Source organism: Cervus canadensis, chromosome 5 (assembly GCF_019320065.1).
Source record: "Cervus canadensis isolate Bull #8, Minnesota chromosome 5, ASM1932006v1, whole genome shotgun sequence".
NCBI lineage: Eukaryota > Metazoa > Chordata > Mammalia > Artiodactyla > Cervidae > Cervus > Cervus canadensis.
This window is the reverse complement of record NC_057390.1, coordinates 63,251,827-63,273,915: the sequence shown is the minus strand read 5'-3', so window position 1 is coordinate 63,273,915 and position 22,089 is coordinate 63,251,827. Positions and strand designations below refer to the sequence as shown.

The 22,089-nt window shown below is 37.2% G+C and overlaps 1 protein-coding gene across 5 annotated transcripts in view; it reads right to left on the bottom strand.

Moving 5' to 3' along the window:
• APLF (aprataxin and PNKP like factor) overlaps window positions 1-22,089 on the bottom strand; it is a 91,181-nt gene that overhangs the window by 68,388 nt on the left and 704 nt on the right. For 3 of the 5 annotated variants that reach the window (XR_006269467.1, XM_043468931.1, XM_043468934.1), the window contains exon 2: window positions 7,341-7,412. The exons of 1 other annotated variant lie outside the window; for it this stretch is intronic. Coding sequence is in view for 3 of the 4 variants with exons in the window: in XM_043468931.1 (XP_043324866.1) it covers window positions 7,341-7,412 (72 nt within the window). In the remaining variant the exon portion in view is untranslated. Of the gene's footprint in view, window positions 1-7,340; window positions 7,413-10,054; window positions 10,111-22,089 lie in introns of those variants that run through there. One more of the 5 variants, XM_043468932.1, reaches the window with a different exon arrangement.

The following is a 22,089-nucleotide window of genomic DNA, read 5'->3' as shown; positions in this document are numbered from 1 at the left end:
AAATTCTTTTTAATGGCTGAGTAATATTCCATGGTGTATATGTACCACAGCTTCCTTATCCATTCGTCTGCTGATGGGCATCTAGGTTGCTTCCATGTCCTGGCTATTATAAACAGTGCTGCGATGAACACTGGGGTGCACGTGTCTGTTTCAGATCTGGTTTCCTCGGTGTGTATGGAAAATGACTATATTTTAGAAGCTAAACCATCCAAACAGTACATTTAACCCAGGCCTGTGGCTAGTGTGGGGGGTGGGGAGTGGGGGAGTAGAGGGGTAGGTAGGGTGGGGAGCAGACCTACTACAGGATTGGGAGTATTAAAGTAAAAGCTGCCAGGAAAATAAGCACTGCTACCTATAAGCTCAATTTTAAAAAAAGAAAAAACTCTGAAAGCTGCAAGGAATATAATTTATCTAGTTCCAGCAACTGAATTTCATGAGGATCTAGCCTTAAGTCCTTCCCAGGTGTATCTGCAAGGGGAAACATTTCTATTTCTTGTCTGTGCTGAAAAAGATAAAAAAGCAGTAAAATAAAATTTGGAGGAAAGGATAGAATTAGAAACTAAAAATAGAGGATATATATATTTTGTGTGTGTGTGTTAGTCGCTCAGTCGTGTCTGACTCTTTGTGACCCCATGGACTGTAGCCCACCAGGCTCCTTTGTCCATGGGATTCTCCAGGCCAAGAATACTGGAATGGGTTGCCATTTCATTCTCCAAGGCATCTTCCTGACCCAGGAATCAAACCCGGGTCTGCTGCATTGCAGGCAGACTTTACTGTCTGAGCTACTAGCTGTTGCTGCTGCTAAGTCGCTTCAGTTGAGTTCGATTCTGTGCGACCCCGTAGGCGGCAGCCCACCAGGCTCCTCCATCGCTGGGACTCTCCAGGCAAGAATACTGGAGTGCGTTGCCATTTTCTTCTCAAATGCATGAAAGTAAAAAGCGAAAGTGAAGTCGCACAGTCATGTCCGGCTCTTAGCGACCCCATGCACTGCAGCCTACCAGGCTCCTCCGTCCATGGGATTTTCCAGGCAAGAGTACTGGAGTGAGCTGCCATTCCCTTCTCCTCTGAGCTTCTAGGGGAAGCCCTTAAATTTGGTAGGTAATTATTTCACTAGGCTTCCCTTGTGACTCAGCTGGTAAAGAATCCGCCTGCAATGTGGGAGACCTGGATTTGATCCCTGGGTTTTGGGAAGATCCCCCTGGAGAAGGGAATGGCTACCCACTCCAGTATTCTGGCCTGGAGAATCCCGTGAACTGCATAGTCCATGGGGTTGCAAAGAGTCGGACACAACTGAGCAACTTTCACTTTATTTCACTGGGTCAGAGTCATTTTACAAACTATAATAATATAAAATTTTACAAACAAGATGGCATAAGAATAGAGATGCAGTGTAATTTATGCAACATTATATTCCTAAAAAGAGCTGTGACTGTTTGATATTTTCTAAGTTATAATTGAAACTTAACCTTTCATTATGTTATCAGCCACCCCTAATTTCTCTCTCAATGTGGCGCTCTGGCATACGGTTAGAGCTTTTGAGTGCTTTCGCACTTTGCTGGGCTTGGAAATGTTCCCTGTTATTCCTCAGCCTTTTAAGTGAAGCCTACCCTTTCTTGATATGTCATGGTAACCAGTGAGGAATGCTGGGTAGCGGGAAGGACAACAGTCAAAATACGAATATGCAGAGTTTCTGCCTGAACTCTAACAGAGGTTTCCTCCTCATAAGTTAAGATAAAATGATGTTCATGAGTATTTGAAAGATTCAGATGAATCTCTAAACAATATTAAATAATGACACAGCCCTAAGTTTACAAAAGCTAAGATGTTAAATACAAAAGCATAAAATTCTACGAGAAGAAAAGGTTAAATATTTAAGAAAGGAAACTGATTATATGTCTTTAAAAAGACATAAAAAACCCAAAGTCAAACAAAAAATCAACTTGAGTATTTTTTCCTCAGCTGAAAGCACTTAATATTTAAATGTAGGTGGTTAAATACTAAGCATTTAGCAAATCCATCCACAAAGAAAGTAGGCCAATCTGTGTGGTCCATCATTATCTTTTTCTTTTCCTAAAAATGTCCATACCAGGAGATCCCAAAACTAAGCACAAAAGTGACATCTCAAGAGATCTGATGTTTGATCCTATAATTAACATCTAAATAAATATTACTCATTCAGTAAGCTAATAAAAAAGAAAACCTATGTCAAACTATGTACACTCCAACTAAAAAGCCATGTATACAAGAAATCCAAAAGATAGTTTTTTTTAAGTAATAAAGTAGACAAAAATCTAGTGCTATTAATAAAAAGGGAAAATATATATAGAATATTTGGAATGAAAACAATGACATAAGTACTCATAAAACAAAACTTTTAAAAATTAATAGGATACTATAAATACTTCAATATCAATATATTGATAAATATGGCCAAAATTGACAACTATCTTAAATGTACACTAAACTGACTTTTTAAAAAAAGCATGTATGTTATGTGCATGTGTGGCCTGTTTAAAAAGTGTTTAATAACAAAAAAGAAAAGCAGACTGAATTAGACTTATATTTTAAAAATATATTCAATAACTAAAAATCTTTCCAATTCTTTCCCCAAGTCAGACTTAAATGTATTTAAAGATTCTTCTTAAAATTCAAACTCTGAGACCAAAAAAAGATGGAAGGCTCTGATTCCTTCAATGAGGCTAGCAGAAAAGGGCAGGGAAAATACTGGCAAACCCAAACCCACAGTAAATAAAAGATACAAGCTACCTGTATGAGAGGTATACATGAGGTATGTGCCTTTTCACAGATCCATGTGATTATAAATATGAAGTTAAATGAGTATGCTGTATTCTTGAAAGTGGTACAAAGGATGCATTATCCCCGAAGGAATGGAACTAAAATACAAATCAATTTCCTATAGCTTTCTCTTGGAGTTATTAAATATTAAAGAAAGATTAATGTGTCAAAAATTTAAAAAAGCTCTTCAATATTGTGTGTTTTTCTTTTAATTTAGAAAGTTGTTTTTTTTTTTTTAAACAAAATGAGTTAGATGGGGGTTGCACCTGGAAAATAAATTTCTTAAACTCCATATACATGTTTCAAATCTGCTGGGTCCCACGTCCATCTATGAACTCCCAGGCTGCCAGTATCATGTGCAGCATACTAAAGCTACACTATCTGAACAGCTTATTAATTCTGCATAAATCAGGTCAATCAATGTGTCAACCTGTAACAGACTGCACACTTTTAACTGAACATGGCAAAATATTCATTCTCTTGAACTTTTATTTTCCAGGTGCAACCCCCATCTAACTAAATTTTTTCTTCACCTTGTACGCCTGACAGCTGAAAAGACCATAAATAACATGGGAGTAATAATGGGTCAAAATTTACAAAATAAAGTACTGTTTTGGTGTGGGAGTTGTCATGAGGCTATGTTGAAGTGACTTTAATTATGTGGGATATTGAGTTTTTTTAATGGATTGAATATCCATTCAAATGATTTTGTTCAGCCATTTACATTAATGAGCATTTAAATGCAACAGATACCATTTCAGGTGACTTAACATAAGTGAATAAAAGTCAATGCTATTGGGAAAAAAATACATAAATAAAAAAAATAAACAAAATGAGTCGTGGAAAAGCTACTGTAATAGCTATTTTACAAGTACAGTCTTAATTTCATGGGATGAAAATAACAACTCAGAAATTTCACTGTGCAATAGAAAAAATACAATCACTCAAAGCTATATATTTTGAGAACCAATATGAAATGGCAAAAAATAAATATCTTTGCAATTTAAAGTTACAGAATTACTCCTTCAGTCATCCAAGAACCAAGAAGTAAGTTTTTATTAAAATGAAATAACACCCGGAGGATATAACTAACCACTGGTGATACAGTCTTTTATAGAGAACACTGTCATTTTGCCTTCATAATGCATTTTCTCCCTGCTGATACCAGACTGTAGATTAAATTTAAATGACACACAAAAAAGCTAACATCATCTCCTCATGAGTTAATATTATCTCCTCATGCACTATTTCCTAGAACTACTAAGTGCTACAGCCTTTTCTAAAGGGAAATATTAGAAGGGGAAAAAAGAGACAGATTCATCCAATCTAAAAGTCTAAATTAGCTCTTGCCCTAATTGTATTCATGTATCACTGACAAAGCTACTTTTTCGTTTAATTTGAGGGAAAGCAAAAAAATATTTAATTACTTACACATAACATTACAATATTTAATTACATAAACATAACTGTGAAATATATAGCTTATGGAAGGGATCATCATAACAAAATATTTGCTACATTTATTTATGCAATTTTACAAAGCTTTTTAAACTAAAACTTCTCAACATTTTATTATAGTGCATATATAATCTGCTTTAGTAGATCAAATAATTTGAAATTGACTAGGAACAGAGAATAAGTGATATTTAGCATTATGATAAAGACTAGAAGTTATCTGTCCATCTCATACTCATTACTACTGATCTTAAATTTCATTACCAAAGTCTGTATTAGAATTCCTCTAAATTTCTCTACATTACACCTTGAAGGTACAGCAACAATAAGAGGCTGATTGAATAAATAAATCTATTTCAAGGGGATAGTTATTTTATTGACACTATATTAATATAAACAAGAAATCAAGCATTACATAAAGCAAAGAAACTACACATACGTCACTAAATCCAAGAGTCAGTTTTCCTTCAACTAATATAATGTTAATTTAATAATTCTGGGAATAAAACAAAAACCCAATTAAATATTTTTCTAAAAGAGGAATCAAATTCTAGTACCAGAACTGCACATTTCCGTAAAAAAACTTTTCTTGTATCTTCCAATGTTTGGAAGTCTGGCATTACAGAAATAACTGCTGTAGTATTCATAACTTTTTTCATGTTATAAATATTCCATATTAATTTTTCAGAGCAGTAACTAATGTAAGGTAATATGTGTAGACCCACCACCCAGTTTAAGAAGAATATTACCATTACCTTTGATGTTCCCTGTCTTTCCTATTCACTCTCTTCTCAGTTCCCTCACACAAAACTACCCTGACTATTGTACTTAGGGTTTCCTATTCACCACCTATGTCTGACCACAGAATATATTGTTAATTTTGCAGGATTTTTAATCTTATATAAATGGAGCCATACTATATATATATTCTTCCAATGCATGCTTTCATCATTCAATACTTTGTTACAGATTTTAATCTATATTTTCTCAGCTTTCACAGTATCTTCATTGTTCGGTATTTCATTAAGTGAACATATCACAATATATTTATTGATCTTACTGTTGGTGGAAATTTCTGTCGCTTCTGGTGTTTTGCTATCATACAATTTCACTCTTACAGCTCTTATATATATCCTGTATATGTATGAGGTCTGGCTTGGAGGGAATACAAGCTTTCAACTTCTGGAAATAACACTAAGCTATTTTTCAAAGTGGCTGCACCATTTGAGCTCCCAACCACAGTTCATCACTATTCCACTTGTTCTACATCCTCACCAACACTTAAATTGTTAGACTTTGTATTTTTGCCAATCTGTTGTGTGTACAATGGTATCTCACTGTGGTTTCATTTATTTCCCCAGCTAATAAGAAGACTGTACGCCTGCTTTTCATGTTACTAACCATCAGATTTTCATTTCTGTAAGGTGAAACTCAAGTCTTCAGCCCATTTTTCTACTGGATTACCTTTTTCTTATTAATTGAAAGCATTTGCTATAAATTTTGGATATCATCCCTTTGTCAATTTTACATGTTTTAAGTATCTTCTCCCTGTGGCATTTTTCATTTTCATTATATTTTGATCAGCAAAGGTTCTTAATTTTAATGTAATTGGCTTTTTCTTTCCAATCTTTCTTTTACAGTTTCTGCTTTTTATATCTTATTTAAAAATATTTCCCTACTCTAAGGTCATAAAGGTTTTCTCTTATATTTTCTAATAGTTTTATAATTCTGACTTTCACATTTAATTTAGCTGGAATTGATTTTTATGTATGGTTTGAGGTACAAGGTCTAATTTTTTTTCCCCAAACAAACAACAAACTGTCCCAGTACCATTTACTGATAAGAAATTCTCTTCTCCACTGATAGGCAATGACAGTTCTGGCCGCAATCAAATGAGCACATACATAAACCTGAATTAAAGATTGCTTTCGGTTCTAAAGCTCTATTCAACTGAAAGCACCAAAATATTTTGTGAAGATAAATCAACAATTGGTTTTAACTCCATGAATTTTTTTTTTTTAAAGAACACCAAATGGTAAAAAAATCCTGACTTGGAAAATGTGATGGGAAAAAAAAAACCCTACTGCATAGGGTTCAAAGAACCTGAGTTCTACTTCCCACTAAACAACTTACTATGTAGAATGAGACATTCTAAGCTGTCAAAAACAACAGTATCAAGAAAAGCATAAAATTATTTACCTTTTTTTCATGTATATAATTCACACACTAAAAGTTCAGTAAAATTATACCAGATAATATTTAAAAGACAAACAAAGGTATAATTTAAGTAAATAAATGTTATCATCCCAAATTTTAGTTTTATATCTATAACCTAACGTGAAATATTTGCTCTAACTTCTAATTTTGTATCTACCACGATTTGGTGCTCAAAAAACAACTGTTTACTTATATAAGCACAATCTAACTAAAGACCAAGTAAGGTGAAGACTGTTTTCTAAAAGGTGCCTTCTCTGATTAAGCATTGATTAAACTCCCATACAGAAATCTGACCCACTTTATAGCGGATGAAGTTTAACTCAAAGAAGAAATTTTCCATTAATAAAATCACCTTTAGTTATTTTACATTATCAATACTCTTTTAAATAGTCATAGAAGTTCAGAATATATCTGAATACCTTTCATCCAGGGATGGACAGCTCCAACTAAGCATCTTTTTTAAGCCAATTTGGCAAATATCCTAGGTATAGAAATCCACTAAAACAAGCCTAGAACACTTAAGTGACTTTGGTTGCTGTCCCATCCCCCCAAAACTAACCATTACACAGTAGGTACTTTCTTATAGAATCTTCTTTGTAATATCCACTCATGAACAAAATCGTAATGCATACATGAACTGGTAGTCACCTTTCAATAAAATCCTAACTACTTAAATGTAGCACTGCCCCATGGGAAAAAAAGAAGCTTAAATAGTTTAGATCTTTATCTCCCAGTTATCTTCTGGCAATAAGGGAAACACACTCTAACATTAATTCCCTATTTTCATAACTTTAAGGATAAGCCCCTCCAATCAGGAGCTTGAAAAAGGTGAGAGAGAAAAGGTTAAAATAAATCACTAATGACATATTTACCGGTTTGATTCGAAGCTTACCACCCACCACTTCAAGAATGGCATGTCTTCTGGACACTCTCTTATCTGTTATCTACAGGGGGGAAAAAATTAACATTTCAAACACAGCCACCTTCCTAAAACAAACAAACAAAAAAAACAATAACAACAAAAAACCCCACAGCAATGTTTCTGAAATTAGTAGACTAGATATGAAATCTATTACTCATTCAATGACTGTATATTGAAATGACTGTCCTTGCTGAATACATATCGCAAACAACTCAGAGATTAAGAGGCCTCCCCAAAGTCACAGAAAAATAAATAGTGAAGCAGAGACTCAAGCTTGGAACCTAAGAGATCCCAAAACCTTTCACGATCGTTTCAAGACATATCTTTAGCAGGGATTATCAATAAAATTAACAAGATGAGAAAGAAAAAAATCTATATAATATGTATGTATCAGGAAACATTTCAAATACAGAAAATATACCGTGTGTTATAATGACAAAAGATCTTAACAAGCAGCAGTCTGGTAAATGTAAAAGGTTTGACTATAAGCACTGGGGTCAGGCAGACCCAATCAAGCAGACCTGCACTTGAGCCATGAGCAGCAGTTAAGAGGGCAGGAAAACAGGAAGAGCAGTGAGAACCAAATATTTACAGTGAAGAAACATTTAAAAAATACATTTGCTTTCTGCTTTGAGACAACTACTGCAAGCAGTGTTTTACTTATGCCCACAATCACTTCTGCACACCAAAGTTTAAAAATTGCTTGCACTTTTAAGTGTTGAAATTGCCAAGCAAGCCTTCCCTACATGGCTATTAACACAACAGTTAAGACAGATTATCTTCATGATTTGTAGTTTTATGTAATGAAAATGTTTCAATCACCAACTTTACTTAATAGCATAATTATTTGGCCTATCTCGTCACTACCTTGGTATCTGTCACTTCATCTCTAACCTTACCCACATTAGGACCAAAATTATCAGTAAAAACAGACTGCAGCAAGGCCTAAATTCAATTAAATCCACTCAGTTCAATTCAGTTCAGTCCTACTAGTTCTGCAAAAACTTGCAAAAATACGAAACTTTCCGGAATCAGTACTCATTTTTTTAACCAAAGAGCAATTCCACACTTATGGCTGTTCAGTTCAGTTCAGTTGTGTCCAACTCTTTGCCACCTCATGGATGGCAGCACGCCAGGCTTCCCTATCCATCACCAAATTCCCAAAAATACTTAAGGTCATGGCCATTGAGTCAGTGATGCCATCCAACCATCTCATCCTCTGTCATCCCCTTCTCCTCCCACCTTCAATTTTTCCCAGCAACAGGGTCTTTTCAAATGAGTCAGTTCTTCGCATCACGTAGCCAAAGTATTGGAGTTTCAGCTTCAGCATCAGTCCTTCCAATGAGTATTCAGGGCTGACTTCCTTTAGGATGGACTGGTTGGATCTTCTTGCAGTTCAAGGGACTCTCAAGCGTCTTCTCCAACACAACAGATCAAAACCATTAATTCTTCAGCGCTCAGCTTTATAGTCCAACTCTCACATCCACACATGACCACTGGAAAAACCATAGCCTTGACTAGATGAACCTTTATGGGCAAAGCAATGTCTCTGCTTTTTAATATGCTGTCTAGGTTGATCATAACTTTCCTCCCAAGGAGCAAGTGTCTTTTAATTTCATGGCTGAGGAAACCATCTGCAGTGATTTTGGAGCCCAAACAAATAAAGTCACTTTCCATTGTTTCCCCATCTATTTGCCATGAAGTGATAGGACCAGATGCCATTCAGATTTCCTGAATGTTGAAATTTAAGCCAACTTTTTCACTCTCCTCTTTCACTTTCAAGAGGCTCCTTAGTTCTTCTTCACTTTCTGCCATAAGGGTGGTGTATCTGCATATCTGAGGATATTGATATTTTTCCTGGCAATCTTGATTCCAGCTTGTGCTTCATCCAGCCCAGCATTTCTCATGATGTACTCTGCATAGAAGTTAAATAAGCAGGGTGACAATATATAGCCTTGAGGTACTCCTTTCCCAATCTGGAACCAGTCTGTTGTTCCATGTCCAGTTCTAACTGTTGCTTCCTGACCTGCATACAGATTTCTCAGGAGGCAGGTTGGGTGGTCTGGCATTCCCATCTCTTGAAGAATTTTCCACAGTTTGTTGTGATCCACACAGTCAAAGGCTTTGATACAGTCAATAAAGCAGATGTTTTTCTGGAACTCTCTTATTTTTTCGATGATCCAACAGATGTTGGCAATTTGATTTTTGGTTCCTCTGCCTTTTCTAAATCCAGCTTGAACATCTGGAAGTTCACGGTTCACGTATTGCTGAAGCCTGGCTTGGAGAATTTTGAGCACTACTTTGCTAGCATGTGAGATGAGTGCAACTGTGAGGTAGTTTGAGCATTCTTTGGCATTGCCTTTCTTTGGGATTGGAATAAAAGCTGACCTTTTCCAGTCCTGTGGCCACTGCTGAGTTTTCCAAATTTGCTGGCATATTGAGTGCAGTACTTTCACAGAATCATCTTTTAGAATTTGAAATAGTTCAGCTGGAATTTCATCACCTCCACTAGCTTTGTTCATAGTGATGCTAAGCTCAAGTAAACTTATGGCTGTGACTATATAAAAATAGTAATATCAAGCATCACAGTGAAATAAATTCCACACATGTGACTTTTCCACAAAGCTACAGTTAATTTTTAGGACATTTTCAAAAATAAAATACCTTACAGGTGCATGTGTGTTTGTTCATTCAGTCCTGTCTGACTCTTTGCAATCCCATGAACTGTAGCCTACCAGGTTCCTCTGCCCTTGGGATTATCCCAGCAAGAATACTGGAATGGGCTGCCATTTCCTCCTCCAGGGGATCTTCCGGACCCAGGAATCAAACCGGCATCTCCTGCAGCTGCTGCATTGGCAGGAGGGTTTTTTACCACTGAGCCACCTGGGAAGCCTATTTAAAATACACCCATTATTAGCTACAAAGGTTATTTCATAAAATTAAATATAAACTATTAGCCTATTCAATCAGAAAAGAGGATAGAAATTTGGAGGCTCCTATATTCTTCCCATAATGTGTCTTAGTGGGCCCAAAACAGCAGTCATCTGATAATCCACTTCACCATTCACACAGATTTTATCATTTGCATAGAACTTTCACTTAAATGAATGCTGTCATAAATGTTATTCACATTTTACATATTGGAAATTGAAAGTCCAGAGAATTTTAGTTGCTTGTGTAGGTCACTCTTCACAGTTAGTAATCCAATTCCATAATTAACAAAAATAAATACATGAGAAAAAGTCATGTATTATTACTTTACATACATGTAATCATTCAGAAATAGTTTCAAGAACTGCAAATTATTCTGGGGCGAGGAGTAAGAAGTTTCTATTTATAACTTGGGGCGTAATATCTTATTGTTAACTTCAATTATACAAGTTGATCTTCTACAACAGAGTAACAAACTGTCAAATATAAAACCATGACATATAATTACAGTTCCTGTAATAGTCTAACTTGGGTTTCTTTCATTTTCAAGCCATATTTTTGCAGAAAGCAATAATATAAAGGTTTAATGACCTCTAGTGGACACATGTTTCTTCAACAGTGTGATTTCACTGCAAGCTGTGTATTTCTATAGTACCCACAAAAGTACTTTAAATTAGAGTCTCTGAAATCAACATCATTCAGGCATTCAGCTACAACTGTCCCTTTTATGCCCCACCTCTAAATAACGAGTAAGTTACAAAACAATCAGTTCAGTCGCTCAGTCATGTCCGACTCTTCGCGACCCCATGGACTGCAGCATGCCAGGCCTCCCTGTCCATCACCAACTCCCAGAGGTTAATCAAACTCATGTCCATTGAGTCAGTGATACAAAACAGTAATTTATGCTTTTTCAATAGAAAGCTTAAAGGTTTAACAAATGATGTTTAAAGCTTATTTTAATTTCAGGATGGGGGTGGTAAGGGGCTTAAAGAAGTAGGGTCATAAACAGATCTTAAAGATCTGATGACCTGCTTTATGTAACAGCAATCACTGCTTTTTGTGCAGAGTAAATACCCACACATTTTTATTAACATACAAATTGTAATGGCAATATTTATCAAGACCACAGCACTGTTCTATATTTATCACATATATTTTTTCCCATCATCACAAAACCTGTGGAAGATACTACCATCTTTATTTTACAGGTGAGAAATGGAACAGCCGAGAGGTTACAGAACCAATAAGCAAGGGGGGGGGGGGCCAGGATTTGTGATTTAAAGGCACCTTCGCTCTTAGTGCTATACTTCTTCCCTCGTTATCATTATGTAAAACATCTTTTTTAGATGATTCAACATCAGCTTAATTGTCTAAACTAGGACATACTAAAAAACTAGAAATAAGACAGAATGGCTATTAAGCAAGTAGACATTCTGGGAAAACTGAAGCCCTAAATAAAGCTTCAAGAAGCCTTCAGACTTTCATGTGGTCCTGTGTATTCTAAGAGCACACCCAAGTCTAACCAGACGAGTTATGTGAATTCCCAGTTGTCTATTCACAGCAGACAATAAAGTGCATAGGGTTTAGCAGGCAGTGCATTGACAATGATGTTGGTCTGCAAGTGGAAAGAGGTTAAAGAAAAGTGAAGAAATGTAAGGACTCAAAGTAGTACACTGGTTAGAGGCTACTGGGAGTAGGTTGAAAGGCGTAACATCCTTCAGAAGGTACTAAAGGCTTACTATGGAGAATAGTATGGAAGTTCCTTTAAAAAATAAAAATAGAGCTACCCTAAGACCCTGCAATCCCACTCCTGGGTATATATCCAGAGAAAAACATGATCTGAAAGGATACATGCACCCCAGTGTTCATTGCGGCACTGTTTACAATAGACAGGACCAGGAAGCAATGTAAATGTCCATCAACAGGAAAACGGATAAAGAAAATGTGGTACACATATACAATGGAATATTCATTTCAGTCGCTCAGTCATGTCCGACTCTTTGCGACCTCATGAATCGCAGCACGCCAGGCCTCCCTGTCCATCACCAACTCCCGGAGTTTACTCAAACTCATGTCCATTGAGTTGGTGATGCCAACCAGCCATCTCATCCTCTGTATTAGTCAGCCACTGAAAAGAGTGAAAAGCTGCCATTTGCAGCAACATGGATAGACAGTGTTATACTGAGTGAAGTAAGTCAGAGAAGGAGAAATATCGTATGACATCCCTTATATGTGGAATCTAAAAAGAAATGATACAACTGAACTCACAAAACAGAAAAAACTTAGAGGATGAACTTATGGTTGCTAGAGGGAAGGATGGGGGAAGGAACAGTTAGGGAGTTTGGGACGGCCATGTACACACTGCTATATTTAAGATGGATAATCAACAAGGACCTACCGTTTAGCACATGGAACTCTGCTCAATGGTATGTGGCAGCCTGGATGGGAGGAGAGTTTGGGGGAAAATGGATACATGTATATGTATGGCTGTACCATCCCTGGTCACCTGAAATCATTACAACACTGTTTGTTAATCAGTTATACCTCATACAAAATAACAAGGTTTTCTTTAAAAAAAAAAAAAAGATATTTACAGCTTGTCTGTTGCTAACTCACTAATGTGCAACAGATAAAAAGAGAAAGTAAATGCGGCAAAATGTTAACAATTAACTAATCTAAGTTAGGGTTACATAGGTGTTTTTGTACCAGCCTTTTCGACTTTTCAACAGGCCTGAAATCTTTCAAAATAAAAAGTTGAGAGGAAAATAGTTAATATTTTTAAAATGTTGATACATTTTTGTTTGGTACTAAAAGGATTATCATTAGGTTACTGAAAAAGCAGTAAACATGATAAAAGCAATGTGACATGATAATTGAAGTATGATTCAATTTACAGCTATGCCACTGAAATTAATAAGCTTCTATTAGTTATATCTACTTTTTCTCTTAAACTTCTTTGATTTAGACTAAGCACCACCAACTGGTAGCCAACACACAGGAAATCACTCAGTATCTTTTTAAAATTTGTGCTCTGAAGAGTACACGTACCTTCCATCTCCTCAGAGTCCCCAGCACTCCCTATAATCTTCCACTTAGCCCACCCCACTTCTGAATACCTGGCCTCCGCAGGCATTTCAATTTGTAACTCATGATGGGGAGGCAGGTGGGAGGGGGAATCGGGATGGGGAACACATGTAAATCCATGGCTGATTCATGTCAATGTATGGCAAAAATCACTGCAATATTGTAAAGTAACTAGCCTCCAACTAATAAAAATAAATGAAAAAAAAAAATAAAAATAAACTACACCCAAACTTTTTAGATGCTAATTCTTCACATATATCATGTATACCAGATGCTGCTAATTGCTTAATCAATATCTATTCATTTCTTCTTTAACACTAATTTTACTTAAATTTTGTTTAGGGTAACATTATACCCAGTTAAAAACATCCAAAAGCAGAGAATTCCTCATCATTGTAGATGGCTCAGATACTTAGTTCAAGCCAAGCACAAATGAAAGAGTGTGTTATTAACCATGTTTTCTAGTTTCTATATCTGATGCTTTGATATCTAAGACTTTGCTGACTAGAGAAAGACTACTTCTAAAGAGGCAGTAAAAGACTTACCTGCTGTGAAGTAATTAGCCTCCAACTAATAATAAAAAGATAAAAAAAAAGACTTACCTGCAAGTGCAACCTTCATATGCAAATAAAGCCACTCAAAGCCACACCCCAATCTTAGCTTTACCTGATTTTTACACTGCCCTAACCACCTGGCTAGCATCAGACAATGAGAGGTGGCCATTATAGCCCAGAGTCCCATATAATTATTTAAATTAGATGATACTGTTTCCCTGCCTTGCCCATTCATTTCCAAGAAAACCACAAGAAAGGCTTTCCCGCAGTTCCCCTAGCTCTGCCTTCTGCCCTCCTCCAATCCTGTGTGGTCCTGTGTGGCGCAGTGGGCCCTTATGTCTCTCTGGAATTGTAATTCTCTCTTCAACGACTATCATCTCCTGGTCCGTGGGCTCACCATACCTAACAAAACAACAAAACTATATTTCAAAACCGAGTAGAGTGTCTAGGAAGACTTGTGTGTTCCTGGTAAAAAGGAACAGGCTCAACTGGCCTACACCTTTTTCCTTCTTCCTTTCTCCTTTTCTTCCTGCTCACATGTAAACACCTCGAAGTACAGCAGCTGCCTCATGAGTACAGACAGGAAAGCCATATGCAAAGCTCGACCAAGAAGGAGCAGAGAGCAGCGGTTTCTTGAACAGCTGCACTAGCCCTGGACCGACTGCCCCTGAGATTCTGTTACAGAAGAAAAATGAATTTGATTACACTGCTGTTTGTCACATTTGTTACTTGTAGCCAAAGTAATTATGATTAACACACACTACTCTAACAACTGTTACATTGATACTGGACACTGACAATAAATTCCTTTATACTCAGCCAGGCAGAGAAGGAATATTAGAAAACAGAAAAGTTAGCTAAACTGAGCATTCAAGTACAGGAACATTTTACTATTAAAAGAACAGCACAGCATACAGCAGAAGCTTAGAAAAGAAATTCTGAATACACAGGCTAAAGAATACACTGAAATCACTCCTATCCTTTGTTAGCAACAGCCAAAATGATGGTAATTTTTCTTCAGATACTACAGAAAAACCCTTTTGCTTAAATTCTTCATGCTGTGTCTTGAATGGGGACAGGGCTCTCTGTTTTTGTTATCACTTTTGTATTTTAGTGTGGATCCCTTATCTTCAATTTTTTAGTTTTGAATTGTGTATTTCATGTATTATGATGAAGTTTTCTCCATTTTTAAGACATGGTGTTTGTGGAGGAAAAAAAGACATGAAAGCTTAAAAGAACCATTTGTGATTTCTTTGCCAAATATTTATTTTTGGCATTTACTAAAGTCAAACAAAATGAAGAGTTCCTTATGCTACCAGCAGAAACGTTTAAGTGTTTTGAACCAAGGTCTCTGACCTATTTGTTTGTTCCTAAAATTCTAAAAATAAAAATAAACCTGAATAAAGCAAAAGCAGAAGTAGAAAAGCTACTGGACCTTTCATTTCGTCCATATATAATATTTACTGACATGTTACAGTCCGGGGGTCACAAAGAGTCAGATAACTGAACAACAACAGTATTTACTGAAAAATTAACATCATTTAATTTTTCTGACAATGTTTCCTAGAGAAATTTCTGAATATCATAGACAGGAATAATATATGTCATGAATTCAACGTTACCATTTAGCCTGGTTCCTATAAATGGAAGAACGGAGAAGGGGCAAAATTAGTTTTTTCAGAAAAAACTACATAGCAAATCAAGGACTGAGATAATAAAAATTTTCTCGTACAATGCTTTATAATTTACAGTACTTTCACATAAGATCACCTGGTTTGTTCTATCAACAACAGATTCAAACTATCATGGTAGAAAACTACAGGAAATCATCTGCTATGAGATTTGAGCCTCTATTATGAGAAAACTGGAGAAGGAAATGGCAACCCACTCCAGTACTCTTGCCCGGAAAATCCCAGGGACGGAGGCGCCTGGTAGGCTATAGTCCATGGGGTCGCAAAGAGTCAGACACGACTGAGCGACTTCATTTTCACTTCCACTTTATGAGAAAATACATAAACCTAAAGAAGCATGGGACCTAGTTAGGCATAGCTGACATAAAATTCTTTTCCCAAATTTATATTGTGTAGCAAGTAAGTAAAGTGTAAAATTAAGAGCCAAACTGAAGACAGACTGGTTACTATAAACCAGTCGACACACCATAAACTCTTCTTATCTAGAGTGCTTCCCAGTATCGGGTCCAACACACACTCCAGAGCTCACACATCCACACCAAGCCTGCCATAATATTAGATGATAAACGGACCTTATTTCGCAACAGAGCAAAAGCTAGTTGATACAAGATGTTTACTATCATTGTACATGCTGCATCAGAGTCCAGATTCTGATACTAGGAAAGGACAAGTTTGAGAAAATGGACTTGATTTTAGTCAGAGGCAGACTCCAGTTTATCAATTCTCTCTCTTTAAAAAGGTTATTACTATATTGCATGTGGCCTTTGAAACCTGTCAACATACTTTCTCCTATGACTAATGGTATAAATTAGAGTGAGTTTATCAGGCTACCGCACAAACACCTGTGTAATCCACAATAGTAATGAAATATGGATCATTTAGACTTTTAAAAGTAAATTCCAATACTTTCTGAGCTTCTAATTCAAGGTTGCTGAATTGTTAGCCAATATAATGGAATTGTGCTGACTTGCTGCTGTTGAAATGTCAACTCACTCAACCTGTTTGGCTTGCAATTCCGCTTACACAGTGAATGCTATTCAAATTTGAGAACATCATCCTTGTCTTTAATATGTTACGATAGAGGCAACATAGTGAATAAAAACATAAACACAGCTTAGTAAGATAAAACAGGGTCTAAATCTCCACTTGGGACTTTGGTAAAACATCTGTGAAAGACTATTCTGTGCAAAGCATTCTACTTAGTGCGTCTAGAAGTGGTTTTCAAATCTGGTTTCTCAACAGGATCATCTCCAGAGCTTTTAAAAATACAGATACCCAGAAACTATCTACAGAATCAAATAACCAGAGAAAAGAGTTTGGACAGAGGTCTGGAGGCAAGTGAGAAGGCAGCATATTCACATCCAATAGTTCACAAGGGATGATAATTTAAAGACATTGACTTAATAAACACACATGAAAAGCAATTCACTACACACCCATTAGAACGGCCAAAATCCAAACCACTGACAACACCAAATGCTGGCGAGGATGATGAACGACAGGAGCTCTCGTCCACTGATGGTGGGAATGAAGAATGGTGCAGCCACTTTGGAAGACAGCTGGCCGTTTCTTACCACACTAAACACACTCTCACCACACCAGCCAGCATCTGTGCTCCCAATTATCACGTCTCCACAAGAACTGGAAACGTGTTCACACAAAAACCTGCAATGGATGTTTATAACAGCCAAAATGTGGGAGTGACCTAGATATCCTTTGGTGGGCAAATGGATAAACTCTGCAAAATCCAGACTGTGGAACATATTACTCATCATTCAAAAACCATGAAAATACATGAAAAGAAGCCAATCTGGAAAAAAGTCTACATATACATACTGTATGATTTCAATGATATTATTTTCTGCAACAGGTAAAACTATGCAGATGGTTAAAGTTCAGTAGTTGCTAGGGGTTGGGGAGGGAAGGAAAGATGAACAGACAGAACATTAAGAATTTTTAGGGCAGTATTCTCTAATACTACAGTGGTAGATACATGTCATTACATATTAGTCAAAATCCATGGAATGTACACCAAGAGTGAACTCTAGTGTAAACTGTGGGTTTTGGGTGATAATGACAGGCCAAAACAGGTTCATCAAATGCACCACCGTGGTAGGGGATGCTGATAGAGGGGAACATGGTACATGCGTTGGGGCAGAGGGTATCTCGGAACTGTATTTTCTGCTCAGTTCTGCTGTGAACTTAATAAAGACTATTTTTAAAAAGAAAGAAAACTAGTGTATACTGTTAAATGTTTGTAAAAGTTAAACAGAATCACTGCTGTAATGTGATCATCCCACAAGTCTACTCACCCTTATCCAATTATTCAATATGCCATACACTTTCTTTTTTTTTTTTTTTGCCATACACTTTCCAAACTCAGAGCCTTAAGTCATACATTCATTTAGCCTGAAGGGCCCTTCCCTTCCTACCACTCACTCTCCACCTACCAAAACTCTAGCTGTTCTATCACTTCAAAGTCAGCTCAACACGTCACTGATTTCACAAAGTCTTCTCGGACCTCCTCATCTAAATTGTGGGTTCCTTCCTACACCTTTCTGTAGGGGTAGGATTCTTCTGTTTGGCTCAAGGTACTGAAAAAGCTTTTAATGTGACCTTTTAAAAATGAGAGGCTATAGTGCAAGTTTAATGCATAAAGCAGGGCACTCAAAGTTGGTGCTCTAGGACAACCCAGAGGGATGGCATGGGGAGGGAGGTGGGAGGGGGTTCAGGATGGGGGACACATGTACTCCTGTGGCTGATTCACGCTGATGTATGGCAAAAACAACCAAAATATTGTAAAATAATTCGCCTCTGATTTAAATTAATTTTTTTTTTTAAAAATCAGAGGTTATATCAGAGGAAATCAGAGGAAAATCAATGTTACCAGGTCCCAATAGTTACTCCATTACCAGGAATGGGGACAGGCAGCACAAGCTGCATACAGATCCCTCTCCTGGTGGTCCCCCAAGCCCAGAGCAGTGTCATTCATGATACTGCTGTCATCCATCACGTCTCCATGTCACTTTCCTTACTCTCTTCCACTTCACTCACTGGAAGGGTCTGTCTAGCTCCCCTTTCTAGTTACTTGCTTCTGTATCTCTCGTACCCACTAACTATAAGTCTCCTGAAAGCAAGAACTTATTTCTCCTTCATTCTTCCCATCTAACTAAATATTCATGAACTATTTCCTGAGTTTGCTAATTAGTCAACAAAATAGGAAAAATGTAAACAATCCATCATTGATGTTGCTCCTTAGGCTTTAGCAGTTGGCAGCACTGCCTCTTTAAAATATTTATATCCACTTCAAAACTCTATGCTGTCCTCTTTACACCTAAGTTGCAAGTAGGCTCTTAATGAGGTTTGGAAGAGTGGATTTGAGAAACAGAAATCATGTGTTGAAGGCCTACTATGTGCCAGGAATTATACTAGGCTCAATAACTGAGGGAGGGGCAAAACTCCCCTGCAGCTAGGAGTGCTTGGCACATCCCCAGGGACAAATCTTGCTGGACCAAGTAGAACTAGCATTCCAAGACAGTGAATGAGGTTTGGCAACAAGGAAGAACAGTGCAGGAGCTCCCCAGATGGCACTAGTGGTAAAGAACCCACCGGTCAATGCAGGAGACATGAGAGACTGGGGTTCGATCCCTGGGTCAGGAAGATCCCCTGGAGGAATGCATGATAACCCACTCCAGTATTCTTGCTTGGAGAATCCCACAGACAGAGGAGTCTGGCGGGCTACAGTCGGGAGGGTCACACAGAGTCACACACAACTGAAGTGACTTAGCACACACACACAGTAACAGTGCAGAGTTGCCAGGCTTGGGAGTGGTTACTTTGTACTAATATAAACTTTGTGGAACACTTACAACAGTAGTTAACTGATGCCTAGTGAAGAGTCTGCACTAGAGGCCAGGACTATCCCCACCCCTCACTGGGCGCCCCTTCCCTTTTTAATTAGAGCAATAGATTCAATTACATCTGCCTTCAGGAAATCTCACTAGATACTTGGTGCTATCCTATTTCCTTGGAAGAAAATAGATCATTAAGGAATGTGCCCTATAATCCCTGCTATCGAATAAGGAAAATGTGAAACCGGAAAGAGTAGTTTTCATTAAGAGTATAATCAGATTTAATTAAAGAAAAACCACAAAGCAAATAATTTAGTCTAATGGTATTCTGCTGAGATGCTGTAAAATCTTTAATTTTTTATTTAAGATAGTTGCAGGTTCATGGTGATATTATTACAAAAAGATCTCTTGTACTGCTCACCATTTCCCCCAGCAGTAACATCTTGCAAACCTATAGTACAGCAGCACAACCAGATATTGATATTGACACAGTGAAGATACAAAACAAATTCCTCATTACTGTTTTACAGGCATACCTGATTCCCTTCTTGCTCCCCTCACCTCTCCAGTAAGCCCTGGCAACCACGTTAGTCCCCATTTTTATAATTTGTCATTTCAATAACATCATGTAAGTGAAATCATACAATATGTGACCTTTGGAATTGGCTGTTTTCATCCAGGATAATTCCCTGGAGATTCATCCTGCTGCAAAACCTTTTGTTTGGTGATCAGGAACCAGAATTACAACTTAGTAAACAAAGACCTTGGGTTCCCTGAGGATTCACTCTAAAGCAAAGGGCACAAGAAAATGAAATTTCACTGTGTTCTGTTATCTACAAGAGTTCTAAGCTTTCCCCCCACCGTAAAGACATGAAGACATTCCCACTGCCAAATTATTTTACCACAAAGAATGCTTAACACATTGAAATTATAAATGTAAAGGTTGTGGCCATGAAGGTTTGTGAAATTTGTTTCCAAAAAACATGACTAATTAAGAGAGTAAAAAAAAATCTTCCTGATTATTATTATTCACTTCTGACAGATATGAATTAAAATAAACTCCCTGAGTTTTCTGACTTAGAACTGTCTGTGCTCTCTTACACACCATGAAAAAAAAAAAAAAAAAACCCTCACTGGAATTGCTGTTGTTTGAAACTGCAGCCCTCATGTGGAGTTTTAAAACACTGTAGAGAAGAAACACCTGTCAGCTCCAAAATCTTGAAAACCACAAGGTGATTTGTTTGTTCTTCAAAGTTTTCCTTCAACACATCTAGTATCATTCACTTCTAATACCCACCAAATTTGGCAACAGAATCTCATCATCAATGACTATTCAAAAAGGAAAAACTAAATCCTGACCAGGTAACTGACTTCCTATTCCTTACCATTTTTAAAAACAGAAACCAAATAAGCTTGTCTCACATTAGCAAACCTATTAGCAAAGATCAAGCTACAAATAATGAAGGGTCTGTGACCTGGTGCCAAATTTATAAAACAGAGGCCTAAAATTCACCCATCATTTAACCCAATCCATAGTACTCTACATTAATTATACGATTTGTTGAGTAAATTAAAACTCATTAATAACCAGACATAAGATTTCTAGATGAAGCAGATACTCTATTTCTAATTGAGATAAAATGAGAGAGAGAAGTAGGGAGTGAGAGAGAAAGAGGAATAGACGGAAGGGAATAAGGAAGGAAGGAAAACAGAGGGAGAAAACCTCCCAAGCAGTTACTCCAAAGGTTTGTATATAATAGACTATGGAGAAAAGTAATACACATTTAGGTGGAAAAGAAAAAAAATCAGCAAGTGAACTTGAAGTTTCTCAATAATCCCACTACATATACATACACTCACACTCCTCTAAAACTAATTTCCCCATCACCGCCTTGAACCACCTTTCCTTTTTCTGCTCGGAAAGGGGTCCTAAGCCTAATACCAATGGTTCCTTTTAGACACTGGCGGTTAATCAGGGTAAGTGACCAGACTCCTTACTCCCTGGTATAGGCTCACTGACACGCTTTGTTCAGGCAGTCCATGAGAAAACTGGAGGGCAAGTATCCATTCTATCTCTGTGTGCACCCGCAGTGCTAGGGTCTGCAGACGCGCAGCATAAAGTAGCCAGTAAACAAGACACATTGCATGTCGAGAAAACAATATATATGTATTTAGTGAGAGATCGACAAATTTCCAGAACGTTACAGGCAAGTTTTCCAACTCCTAAACACCCCAGAGGAAGAATACATAACCCAGTTGCACTCTGTTACCCAAAATCTTGTGTGTGTGTCCCTTAAATAACTCGCTCAATTTTCTCATCTGAACAATGAAGATAAGAGCACCCAACTCAGAAAGTTTGGAAAGGTTTAAAGAAGCTGGTACAGGTAGTCTTTAGATCAATGCCTGGAATTCTACACACTACATAAAGGTGAGTCACTGACGTTACTGAAAAAGATTATTACAATAAAAGTAACGCCTAGGCAGTACCACCAGAGCGGCCAAAGCTTAAAAGAAATTATTCTAGAAAAACTAAGATCAGAGGTTGGCAGACTTTTTCTGTTAAGGGCCAGAAACTACTAAAATATCGT